Here is a 13,833-nt window from a genome sequence, read left to right on the forward strand (position 1 = left end):
ACATAATCAAATAACACATAATGACGAGGCGGGAACTGTAACAAATTATGGACCATACCTGCCGTCACACCGATCCATTTTACCTTTCATGGTCCAGCAATCGGCCAAAAAGTCTTTCCATGAATGCTGCCGGCACAGCCATGGATAACTATAACGCCAAAACTAGAATTACTGGCAACCAGCTAGCGAGCCACAATTTTAAAAAAAATACAATATGAAAAAAAAAAATTCTGAAGGATGATTTTCTTTTTGGTGCGTTAAGACCTGTTTTAAGATTTGGAAAGAAAAGAAAGAAAAATATATCCTCGTGCCATCCTTCGGCGCCAACACAAAATTAGCATTGCAGTCCCAACTGACGGCAGAAACATTACAACAAACAAACCTGCAGATAAACCTTGTTACCATAATGACAAAATCATAACTAAAAACAATACTTCAAAAAAAGTTCCTTATTATTTTATAAGTATTTGTGCAGTGTGTAACAAACTCCAAAACCATAGATCGTTGCAATTCATGCCCATCATACTACAGCACAACCTTCACCATGGAGTTTTGGCATGTCAAAACCTCATCAAAACTACATAGGCAATTGTAAATTCAAATGTAAATGAAAGCAACATATTCAAAAGCGGCCATAGAATATTTGTTAAGATGACCAGGAAAACAATCCAAATATAACATTAGTCATCAAGCCAACCATAAGAACGCTGGTCGAATGATCGGGGTTCTGGACAAAGTGCAAAGTCGGACAAGCCAAAAGGAGTCGATGGGATTTGGTTTTCAAATGGGAATTGGAAATCGTTCTTATCAGGAGATGAAATGCTCATATCTGACAGTTCATCTTTCTCTATTCCCTCCAATACCTCCTCATTCCAGTTTGATACCCTTTTTTGGGACCTATCCACAGGGTTTACCGATCTGTCGCAATCGTTCGTAACCTTGTGCTCTTTCTCTTTCAGAGCAGAATCTCTCTCTTTATTTTGCTCTGCTGGAGGAGCATCTACTGGTCTATCTGTTTGGCTTTCTTCATCATTAGACCCGGCATGTTCCTTGAGCATGTGGCCATGCCTTATAGCTATCTCCCTGTGCCTCTCTGTCAAGTCACTGCGGCTCCATAGGTAGAGGGGAGGTGGCCTCAAATTCCACTGTTCAATCTGCTGTTCATCAACATCAACAGAACCAGGTAGGTAGAAGGACTGCGTGAAAGAAAATAGTTGCTGTTATTCACCAACGGAGGCCCTTCCCAGAAGACCGGGGTAAACATGAATCACTATACAGGATCAACTACTGATTTCCACTATACCTTGCCAGAGAGTTTTTCAGAGTCCTCCCAGATTAGATCATATCTTGGATCTCTTTCATCTACTCTGTCCAGATCAAAAAGCATGAAAGTATTTCACATCAACCACAGAGAGTTGAACTCTTGTTGTCATTCCTAGTAAAAGCAGGGCAGGAGGCAGCCGGAAGTTGAATACCTTTCCGTCTCCTGGGGAACAATCAGAATAAGGAGCTTCGGTCTGAATGCCAGGGCTTTGTCAATGAACTGGTTGGCACGTGATGCTTTGACCCCAAAGGGAGGATTGAGCCCCATGATCTATTCATGTCAGTGATAAATGAAATGAGAATATAAAATCTATGGTTATAAAACTATCTAATCATATAGGCAGGTCACTAAAAAAGTTAAATAACCACATAACAAAAAGCTTATATTTTCATACCAATTTAGATCCAGCAGGTAACTCATTTGGCTGCACTGTAAACCAATCCCTCTTCTCAAAATTGAAATCATTCTGCCAATAACATTTATAAGCCTTGATTTCAATTCTAATTATGAGAAAATATTAAAGTGGCATAAACTCGTCCACTTCATGTTTATGCATGTTACACAAATACTTGATAGTAAAATAATACTACGGCCATCACCTCAAACCAGCTCAATGGTGAAAGATAGTAAAATGGTTGACATTGCAGGAATTTGACTTAATATTCAATGCAGTTAACTAGTCTGAGGATGAACAATTAAATCATGTAAAGGTCTAGCTTCACTGTATGCATAACAAGCAAGCAAACCAATTCCTTTCAACCATCTACATTCCATGTATCAATGAAATGATGACCAGACGGAAACATAAACCATGCAAGATGACTTCAACTCAATACCACGCAATGCCACTACAGTAATGCAAACAACCAATTCTTTTCAACTATCTACCTTCCATGTATCAATGAAATGACGACCAGATAAAGAAGATAAACCATTAAACATGACTTCAACTCAATACCATGCAACATAACTAAGGTAATGTGTAACAATGGTGTTCCTGCATCTGATACATCACAGAAGGATGTAAAACATCCTGCATATGGTAAAACGAAGTATCAGACACTAAGTGAAAGACCAACCTAAAAGGAAAAATTAACCTAAAAAATTGATTCAAATGAATTTTAGTTCAACATGCTAAGGGGAGAAATTGTAAAAAGAAAAAAGAAAGCTCTAGAGAAACAATAGCCATTTACCCCCTTTCTAGTCTTGACGCATGAATATCACCACATCCTAACAGAAATACAAGGCAAAAGAAGAAAAAAGAAAACTCAGAAACACAAATGCAGGAGTCAAAAAGTCAAAAGTCTGCAATCTGCAACCAGGAAGGCCCAGGCCAAGAATTCCCCAAGCCTTGTTCTGGAATGAAAGCACTAGACTCAGCATTGTCTGAATTGGCCTAAACATATGACGCCCAAACTGAACCAAGGTATTCGCTCTTTGTTTCTGGGCTGGGCTCAGAATCAGGCCAAGCAATTGTCCATTAATATTTATTGGCACAAGTACAACCAACCAGGGCTTAAAACTTTGACTCATGGCTCCAGCCAGTTGATTTCTGACTAGATTTTTTTTCAGGCAAGCTGTTTAAGCTGATTGGACCAGCCCAGCCCATTGACAACTTTCAGGCAGAAGGAAAAGGCATGAAATTCTTGAGGTATATAGGGCACAGAAACATCTGAACGTTGGAGATGGGACAGATAAAAAATATGTAGGTTTAGCACCAACAACAAAAGGTCATTGAACAAGACCTATAATTTACATAGTACTAGATGATCATACTATGTCCAGCATACTTACGCTAACAGTGTCATATCTACCATGGCCATCAATCTAATTTACTAGAAGTAGACAAGAACATGGCAACTCTATCAATTTGGGGACTTGCTACATGGATTACTATTCAGTGTCAATCCCAAGGTTGTCCTATCAACTTGGGTTGAGCTGTAGGAATCCTACATTGCCATTTGTTCCTTACAAGGTCCTCCAAAAATAGATAGATCTTCAGTAAGGCGCAGATCAAACTGCAATTACAATGTCCCATAAAACTACATTTTCCATACCTTGTAGGCTTACAATCAAATTCATTTTACACTCGGACAAGAGTACCTTCTAGTGCAAAGAGTTATATAAAATATTTTTCATACTGTGTTGCCACTGATCTTGGATATGCACTTAGTATTGGCATTCATACGTTATCAGAAGTGCACAAGCTCTAAGCACAAAAATCCATAATATAAGCAAACAAACACCTAGACCTATTCTATCTTTAAGTTATATAAAATAACTGATCCACAGCAGAATATTTGAAATTCAGCAGCTTGAACAAAAGGCATTAACTACCCTTGGTGTCATGATATCATAATTTTTAAATGAACATTTCTTCCCAACAGCATCCAGCTTGTCTTTCATTAGTATACTAAAGTCATTGGCACCACAGCAGAAGTCAACTATCTGCAGTGAAAGAAAATAAGAAAATCAAGAATCAAATAAGAAAGAAAATAATATGAATTGCACTAATGCTCTATAAATAAAGCTGCATCAGATCTCGTATACAAATTGTATTTGTCAATAATTAAGTTGCCCATCCACCATGCAACCACTGGGTTATACTACAAAAAAGAAAGAGAACAAAAAGACAGGAAAACTTGTCAATCACACAGCTGCGCACAAGATCCTCAAAAGGTCATAGATCACACATAAAATTCAATGAAGAAATTATTAACATTGACTTTACCTTATTTGCTAAAGAATAAATAAATATTCCAAATGAAAAGAAATATTTGCATGACTTCTTCAGCGGTTTTAGCATGCAGCCTCAGGAGTTTTCTAATGTTACTACTAATAGGGAGGAAAGCAAGCAAACAAACAAACACCATGACAAGTCCATCAAAGTCAGCTATGGACCTACTTCATTGATGACTTGCATCCAAAGCCAATCCAATAAATCACAGACTATCTTCAACCATTTCTAGCAACCACCATACAAATCTTATGGTCCTCACTATTTCCTTCACATGCTTCAAGCTGTACTCTAGACCCCACCTCACCAAGGCCTAAATTATCCAAAGCTGCACATATTCAAAGTTGCAACCATCTCAAACACAACACATCAAGATTGGCGCTACCTCTTAAAAAACTCAGCCTCACACTTTTTCCATACAACTACCTTAATATTACACCTTCAGAGTCTTCACCTAAGTCTTGGACCTCATGGCCCATCTCACCACCAAAAATTTTAACGTATATCAGTAACCTGTCATATAACTGTTTTATTACTTTTTCCAAATGGTATTAAATAACAATACAAAAATGCAAAGGCTACACATTTATTTCATTCACTTAATCTTACAGGAACATCTTCATCAACCTCAATCCTTTTGTCAAGTAACCAAATGTCGTCCACCAGTTTGTCTTGAAAAATCCAGAATACACATCAACTTGCCCAGGCTTTCTTTCATAGTCCAATTTGGCATTTACTCATTCACTCATCCCTAGTCTTATTCATGTAGACCCAATTTTGATGAATTGAACCCACAGTAGGCTATGATCTCGAGTTAAACTCATAAATGAAGTAATTAATAGATTTTAGTTTATGTTTCAGATTTTGAAACAAAATCTGTGAATGGGATTAAATTCCCCATCCAAGGGTGACTCCTCAAGCCCAGAACAGAAGAGAAGAAGAAAAATAAAACCAACAAATCAATTTCTCAAAACATTTCCAATGCAACATTTCAAAGTCCTATTATCACTAAGCAAGTTGCATAATAAGTTCAACAGATCACAGGGACCATACAAGGTATTACAGCTGTGAATTGATGATGAGAAAGGCAGTAATGAGAAACTGAGAGCATGAAGAGAAGGGTTAGTCAACATCTCATCTGTTCCTCTTCCTCCTTATCCTTTTTGCATTTCTTTCTTCCTTCTTACTTTCTTTTATTCTTTCTTCTCTTTTCTTCCATCGTTCCCATAGCTTCCTTGTGTAGCCTCTCCCATGGCTACAAGTGAGCAGGAGGCTGAAGGCCTCATATTTTCTACCTGATATGCTAGCTGCATAACCACACCTGTTGCCTATATATAGCCAAAACGGATAAGTTGTACCCGATCATCTCAATGTTTGGACTACCAAAACAGATCATAGTTTATTCATTATCTCAACAAATGGGAAAACAATCCCCTAACAACTCAGACCAAACCTGAAAGCAACGGAAAATCCGAAAAAAAAAAAAAAAAGGACCCTTAGGACTATTACAAGCATCAGTAAGATAGAAAAGCATAAAATTAACACCAAAATATCAGCTTAAATTTAAATTCCTGAACTTTTCTAACCCTAGACCATCATATCTACAAGGATTACCAAAACACAGTACAAATATATGTTCCCATTTAATGCAGATATGCCATGATATTAGGAAGGCCAATAGGTATATGATATGATGTCGCTCATCGAACATTTCCTGCATGATCAAAATAGGTTCCATCTTGCAAGTTCTTTTCCAATGATCTGATGTTTTGATCAGGTAATCTCTAACCAGATGTGTGCATAGCATCTCATTTTTCGATGTATCCCTTCCATCTTTCCTTAATATCGCTTAGCATCCACAAGTAGCGGTTCTTAAAAATACCAAGCCCAACCTCTCTTATTCCAAAAAGCCTATTTAACAAAAAATAATTTCTGATCATATTTTCATCTAGCTTGCTGTAAAAATTATCAGAAAGCACAACATTGGCTTCATGACCTCCCTATAGTACTTCTACACCTTTGAAGGTGTCCAAACATAGTTGTCCAATCGGGATTCGACTCATGAATTGCCCATGCCTTGGCTTGAATCGTGACTCGAATCACAACTCAAATCTTAAGATTCAGCAACAAATTTAATTTTTTACAAAATGATAGAAATCAGCATAAAATCAAAATTTGTATAACAAAATAATTCAACAAATATAAAAAGAAAAGTACAATCAAAATGTATACCCATCTATCAATCAAAGAACACTCAAAAAGCATATGTAAGTTTCAATTTTAAAATACTAAGTCTAAAACATATGCCGATATCAAATATTCATGTGAAGTGTGCAAGTTGTTACTTGTTAGTCAACCGGCCCAAGCCCTATTAAAAGAATAAGAATTAAGAACTATTAAAAAAATTAAAGAAATCCAAATACAAGAAATAGGGAGTGAGGGCTCTGAACATTTCCTGAATACTCATTATGGCTTTTGAGTTTGATTTGGCCTTAAGACTTCATGGACCACGGGCCACGGTCCACTCGTCTCTCTCAGTTGAAGAGAGAGAAGTCCACGGAATAGGGCTTCGGGCTTCCTCAAAGAGGGGAAAATAGAAAAAGAAAGTGCAATGGGCCGATGGTGAAGGAACGGGGAAGAGAGATAGAAACAGCAATGGGGGCTCGCGCAAAGAAGAAGATGCCTTCCTCTTATGTTGAAGTCTTCAAAGCTTGGAAAAATAGTCGCACGCACCAGCAGAGAAAGAAATTGAAGAACAAAGGAGAGAGAAGGAGAAATCAATGTTGAAAGGGTTCGTAGTTGGCTTCGATTTCCTTCTGCGAACCATTTTAAAAGCTGAAATACCAAAAAATTTGGACTCTTCGACTTCCAAATATGATGAACAACATCCGAAAACTTACTTTTCCGACTCGAAGGTATCGTACGATCCATCGATTTGCATGATTCAGCCAATGATTTATCGATTCAGATATGATTCTTCAACATTTTCGATTCACCATCTCAGTTCAACTCGGCCAAACCTTGAATCGTCTCGAATCGTAAGAGTCGATTCCCGACTCGTACGATTCTAACAACAAAGAGCTTAACCTATAATTTTGACATAAATGCTCAATGGAGTTGAAGATCACTCACTGCACACTAGAGGAAATGTTAAGCAGCTATGGACAGATAAAATCAAAATACCCTCAATATATGATAGTGCACTTCATTCGCATCCACCCAACTGGCACATTGAAGGAAAAACTTAGTTCCCCATAGTTGCTTAATGGCTTACCATTTATTCTAGTCTAAATCTTTATTTTCTTCCAACTGAATCTTAGAGTTAATTGGACACTTCAAAAAGGTAAGCAGCTAGAGTGGCTAACATGTTCTTTTATGTGCTCGTTTAGCAAAAATGCAGTTGTTAGTTTGTCGCTATTCAAAGCACTGTAGCATAAACACTGTCAACATAAAAAAAAAAAAATTACCAACTTAAGTTCAAGCCAGCAAAATAAATAAACCCACCTCTATTTCAAAACAAAACAATGAATATCATACTAACAACAACTAACATATTATTAATATGATATCTGAATAGATATTATATTAACAAAGCAAATAACGAATAAATGAAAAAAGGTAACAAGCACAAAAGCAAGAATTATTTCAAGGGTATAACTCTTTATTTCTAAAATCATCCAAGATAATTGTTCATAACTCCTCATTTTTAAGATCATCCAACATAAGAATATATTTGACATCTTCATGGAATTATTCAGGTGTCTACTTGGATTATGCCTCCAAAGATAAATTTGGAATTATATCTCCCCATTACATTCTCTAAGTTTCTCCTATGTTACATATTTTCTATCAAGAAATACAAAATTGGTATTTTATTCCCCATTCTATAACTTTCTCCCATGTTGCCAAGTCCTAATGAGAAAATTGGGATTACATCTCCCCACATTCTGTAACTTTCTCCCATGTTACTAATTTCCTAATGAAAAAATTGGGATTATATCTCCCCATTCCATTCTGTAACTTTTCCTATGTTACCTATTTCTTATTTAGAAACACAAACTCACAAAGCTTTTCAGAAACCTTAGTTAAAGTTTCGAGCAACTCCACAAATACTCTTCCACTCTCCCTAAATATCTTGGCTTGGATTATATTTACAAAGACATTTGCAGGCCCAACAAAAAAGGTTCTCAAACTAATTATAGAGAGGTGCTTTGAGATTATGTCGAAGAAAACAGCAATGCCCACCAAGACAACATTAAACCCAATAGATCAAGAATGACAAGGATCTTTAGTACGTCATTGTCACCTTTACCATCACTGCCACCGTTGCCGCACTCCCTACCGCAATATCCATCTCCATCTCCACCAACTCCGATGACATAGACGGCCGAGTGTAGGTGGCAAGGTGTTTCAAAAGGTAGACCTCATCGAATAATCAATAAGACTGAAGCACTCAGAACCTTGATACAGTCGCAATAATCTAACGATGCCAACAACGAAACAAGCATACCATTTGCACAATTACCATAACACAAGGCTACCGTTGCCAGAGCCTTTGCCTCCGCTGCTATCATGGCCACCATGGTCACTGTCCCCTTGACCATCCGCATCACCATCACCCCTAAAGTAAGCTCAAAATACCATTGGGAGGCAAGTCTGAATCACATGTTGAATTCCAACGGACAATGATGGTGCCAGAGACTGATCTCCAAACGACCATGCTGATCGATGAGGACAATAGTCTCCAAACAACCAGACTGGGCACCGAAGACGATCGGAGGATCAAGACTCATGATAATAATATTTACCTGATAAATTAATTAGGCACCACCATCGGCTCCATCTCTATTATTTTATTACAGTATGTAATTAATATAATTATTAAATAAGTTATATATTTTATATAACCTCTATATAGAGCATAAAATTATATCAACATATTATGCCTTCTTATTTTATTACTGATAATAATAGCATTAACTAATAATATTATATAAAGATACTACTATTATATAAATATTATTATATTTATATATAATTATTATAGTATTGCATCTCTATAATTAGTTTGAAAACTTCTGTTGTAGGGTTTGTCTCTGTTTTCGAAAACATGATCCTGGCGAAAACATTTGAAAATAATGGAAGAGCATTTGTGGAGCTCCTCAAAATATTAACTAAGATTTCTGAAAAGCTTTATTTTAGATCTTTTTAACAAGAAATATGTGACATAGAGGAAGTTACAAAAATCCCAATTTTGTCGTTATGAAATAAGCAATATAGCAAAAAGTTACAAAATATGGGAAGATATAATCCAAATTTGTCTTTTCTAATTGGAAATAGGTAACATAAGAAAAATTTACAGAATATAATGGGGAGATATAATTCCAATTTTGTCATTGGATGTATGATCCAAGCAGACATTTCAACAGTTTCACGAAGATGTCAAATATAGTTCATATGTTGGATGATTTTAGAAATGAAGAGTTATACCTTTGAAATAAGACATCTAAATAAATATCATATTAACAATAGGAAAGCTATTGTTAATATAACATTCACTGTTTTGTTTCAAAATAATGGCAATTTTTTTTATTTTGTCAACTCAAACTAAAGTCAGCAGGATTTTTTTTAAAATTTTGCTGGCTTGAACTGAAGTAAGCTTGAATAACCCTAATATTACCTATTACAAAATTAAATTATATAATGTTATAATAATATTTCACTATTATCATCATTATTGTAATATTATAATATCTATAATAACATTATAATATTATGCTTTAAAATATACTAAAATGAGAATATCATATTATTATATGATAATAATTTATGTAATATAACAATATTATAATTATTATTAATATTTTCATAATAATGTAAAATTTATTATTTATTATATTACTTAAGTTAAATATCAAAATAAAAAACTTAAAAATGAATAATACTTCATAATAACATTTTTTGATAATATAAATAGTTAGACAGTTGAAAGCATTATACCATATCCTTTATTATGATTGTTGATCCAAAGGCCCTGTGTGGGTTTGTTGTTGATAGCAGAGCTTTGGGAAGTGCAACTTTTAACAAAAGGTTACTTGCTATTTGGTAACTCTATTTCTAAAATGCTGTGGAACTTTAACATCCATTTAGCAACCAAACTTAGAAAATGCTATTAGCACAAGAAAGAAAAGGACATTGCATAGTGCTTTCAATTTTTTAGCACTTTGAAAGATAAAGAACCATTATTAAAAACTATTCTTAATTTATAAATTATTTATTATGAATAATACAATCAAAGATTCAAGTCCCAACAAGACATCCGCTAGGACACCAGGATGGGATACTATCCTATACAGGACCGTCCTGCCAATATTCCAGAATCTTGATCGAGATATCTTGGGATATCTCCTAAATATCACGACAAGACAAGATGGGAGTGCGTCCTGTTCCACATAAAAAACGGGACAGCCCCATCCCACAGGATTTGAAACCTTGAATATAATAATAGAATATTATAATATTATAATGTGATAGTATAATACTATAAAAAAATAATATTGTATAATATTGTATAGTATAACAAAATTAAATAAAATAATATAATATTACATCATATCACAATTATGAAATAAAATATTAGTTAATAATTATGAAATAAAATATTGATATGAAGTATCATAATTATTAATATTACATAGTATTACGTTATTATAATAATGTGATGTGATATTATTTTAGTATAATATTATCACAGTATCATATTACAAAATTATTTTCACATCAATATGACATAGGGGGTATTTGGTACAAGATGATCATCCTAAGATCAAAGATAATGTGAGTGATAGTGATAAGATCACCAAATTTGATTGTACCATAGTGATCCTATGTTGCAGTCAGTAATCTCAAATCACCCTCACTTCTCAAATCACAACCTAACATAATTATGAGATATCCATCCTTGAGGTAAGGAATCCAAGTTCACCATAAGATAGTGATCTTGGGCTCAAATTTGAGGACAACAATACCTCAATCTAACAAAAAAAATTGGTATATCAATATAATATTAATATAATATATAAATATTATATATATGAAATTATATGATATTATATAATATATTAATGTTACATATATCAATATAAGATTAATATATTATATAAATATCTTCAGTATTATAAGTATAAATTAAAATATTAATTCTATAAGAACAATTAATATATCTTTGTACGATCACTAATTTATAGGACTAATAAATATATTTTTATGGAATAAATTAATGATTAATATATTAAGAAATAAATTAATATTTTACCATAATACATTTAATATGACTAATAAATAATTTTTATAGAATATATCGATAGTTTTTGTATTATATGGTATGTGATCTTGGATTCCCATGAAATATCAAATAGGTTACCTGTGAATACTTGGGAATCTTTGATCACTGGAACATAGCATACCAAATGCAGTAATGTTTGATCACCAAAGATTAGATTATCCCGGACAAAGATCACCAATGATCTAAGATCACCTTGGTGGTCCCATTTAGGTCTCCAAATGCTACCATAGTGTAAAGTTTATTTGCCAATGGAGGTTTTTCAACTTTTGGGCGCTAGAAAGCAATTTAAAGCCTTTTTACTAAACACTTAAATATGGCCCGAAAGTGCTTTTCAGCAACAAAAAGCACTCTTGCCACTCTAAAAGGCAATCCCAAATGAGGCCTAAAAGCATTTTCTTGGTTGGATACCAAAGATATGTTAATGGTCTAGACACTTCAGAAATACGGTTAACATAATAGCAAGTAGCTTTCTATTAAAAAATTCTACTAACAAAAGCTCGCTATCTAAAGCTCTGTGACAAAAGCTCTACCATAAACAGCAATGCCAAACGGAGCGTAAACCTACATTTTGATAATAATTATTTAACTTCTACCACTCAATCATTACAACCGTTCAATCCCAAACATGTTGTTTAGCACATCCTTATGCTTATACATGTTCAATGTCGCTTCCTTGCTCTCACAACTATTCTTGCTCTCCTTTCCAATTCAGCATACTTATGAAAAAAAATTCCAATTTTATCTTTACCACTAGGCTGTCCCAATCAAACATCCAAGTACTTCATCTATCTCCCCTTATTCTTTCTTTCTTTCTCTTTCCTTTTCTTCTTCCATTCCTTCCTTTTTTCGTCTGACTTCCTTTCCTTTTTTTTCTTCTTGATTTTTCTTAACCCTACCTTTCTTTTTCCTATTTTTCTTCTTCTCTCTTATATTTCTTCCTACAAACCTTTCTTATTCTTCTCCCTATCCTTCTTTCCTTTTCCTTTTCTTTCATTTTTTCCTTTTCTTTACATTTTTTTCCTTCTTTTCTTTCCTCTTTCTTCTTCTCTCTCCGCACGGATGGGTTTCAGAGTCCCAATCTCATCCCTATCCCATTTTGTTATAGGAACGAGACAAGACGGCCGAGACAGCCACCATTCTACCAAAAGTTAAAAACTTGCTGCTAGGCAAGTCAACATCTTGGTTTGGATTTGGTCATGGCCAAGTCAAACTTAATACAGAACATTTTAGGCCTAACCTACCATTTTTTATAAGACACCATATCAATCCAAAGCTCACCTTGAAAAAAATTGATATCCAACTCCATCCCAGATATGTTAAAATTGGGATAACGTCAGGATAAAGATGAGGCAAAAAAGGCACCAGCCAACAATAAACAGGAGTAATGGCAGCACGGGAGCAGCATGGGTGGGGCTGACAAACACTGGTTGGTGTTCCAGTAAAATTGAAGGCACATGTTAAACAAGGAAAGGGGCGAGGGCAAAGAGGGGACTAATGGGAGAGAAGCTACCAAGCAGGGAAAGTGCAGGCTAAAGGGAGGAAGAGAAGCACCATCCTAGTTTAAGACAAATGGTAGGTGATAATCTAGACCGAAGAATCATAAGCCTATGCTTGAGCAAATGCAAAGAGGAGAGAGCAAAAGAAGAACAAAGTAGAAAAGGCAGAGGATGGGATTAAAGATAAAAATAACAAGAAATATCATATTGATAATATAAAGCATAAATCTATTTAACAAGCAAATAATTTATACAACACATAGGGTTCGGTTAGTACCAGACAGAACCGATTTCAACTATTAGGCTTAATCCGTGTAACATGCCAGGTCATCAATTCAAGCCATCATCTAATTGCTCTATTTGATATTGTTGACACAATATACCTTAACTGGATAGGACCAAAACTGAAACTAGGCTAACACCCAATACTTGGCAGGTCTACATACAGCAACAATTGATTGCAAAAGTATTCAAACTTTGCCAAGTGTCTTAAATCAAGCAAGCTTAATTTCATCCAAAAAGTAGTAGCATATAATTTTAACAATTCAATATTGTTAGGTGCTAAATTATTGATTGTTAGGTTAGCAATTACAGCACTTGAGCAAGTCATTGCAATTTATAGTAGTGTTATGCCACTATAGAACCATGCCCACCCCATTCAAATCCCAAGTGGATATTAAAATGGAAGAGCCACTTGAGAAAGGAAGATCGGGCCACAAAATGAACACCAGCAAATAGGTATTATGCGGCCATAATGTAAAAGATCATTACAAAGTTCAACAGGTGTCATAAACTATCTTCCTAAATTTATTTATGTAAATCTAAAATCATACTTTCTATCTAGCATTTGGATATTCATTGTCATTTAATTCCCACATCCTTCTATTCATATTCAGTTTCAGCCTTTGCCTGCAAAAACTTCCTATGATAT

General features: G+C 34.7%; 1 protein-coding gene across 15 annotated transcripts in view; it reads right to left on the reverse strand.

The window, feature by feature from the left end:
* Nucleotides 1-434: 434 nt before the first annotated feature.
* LOC105038955 (protein ENHANCED DOWNY MILDEW 2) overlaps nucleotides 435-13,833 on the reverse strand; it is a 28,543-nt gene continuing 15,144 nt past the window's right edge. For 12 of the 15 annotated variants that reach the window (XM_073242934.1, XM_073242925.1, XM_073242932.1 and 9 more), the window contains 5 exons: nucleotides 3,662-3,772; nucleotides 1,719-1,790; nucleotides 1,476-1,594; nucleotides 1,304-1,367; nucleotides 435-1,196 (listed from right to left, as the gene is read on the reverse strand). In XM_073242934.1, the coding sequence (XP_073099035.1) occupies nucleotides 681-1,196; nucleotides 1,304-1,367; nucleotides 1,476-1,594; nucleotides 1,719-1,790; nucleotides 3,662-3,772 (882 nt within the window). In that variant the 3' untranslated portion in view covers nucleotides 435-680. The remainder of the gene's footprint in view (nucleotides 1,197-1,303; nucleotides 1,368-1,475; nucleotides 1,595-1,718; nucleotides 1,791-3,661; nucleotides 3,773-13,833) is intronic. The other 3 variants (XM_073242937.1, XM_073242940.1, XM_073242939.1) reach the window with 1 other exon arrangement.

The sequence above is a fragment of the Elaeis guineensis genome, chromosome 1 (genome assembly GCF_000442705.2).
Source record: "Elaeis guineensis isolate ETL-2024a chromosome 1, EG11, whole genome shotgun sequence".
Classification (NCBI taxonomy): Eukaryota; Viridiplantae; Streptophyta; class Magnoliopsida; order Arecales; family Arecaceae; genus Elaeis; species Elaeis guineensis.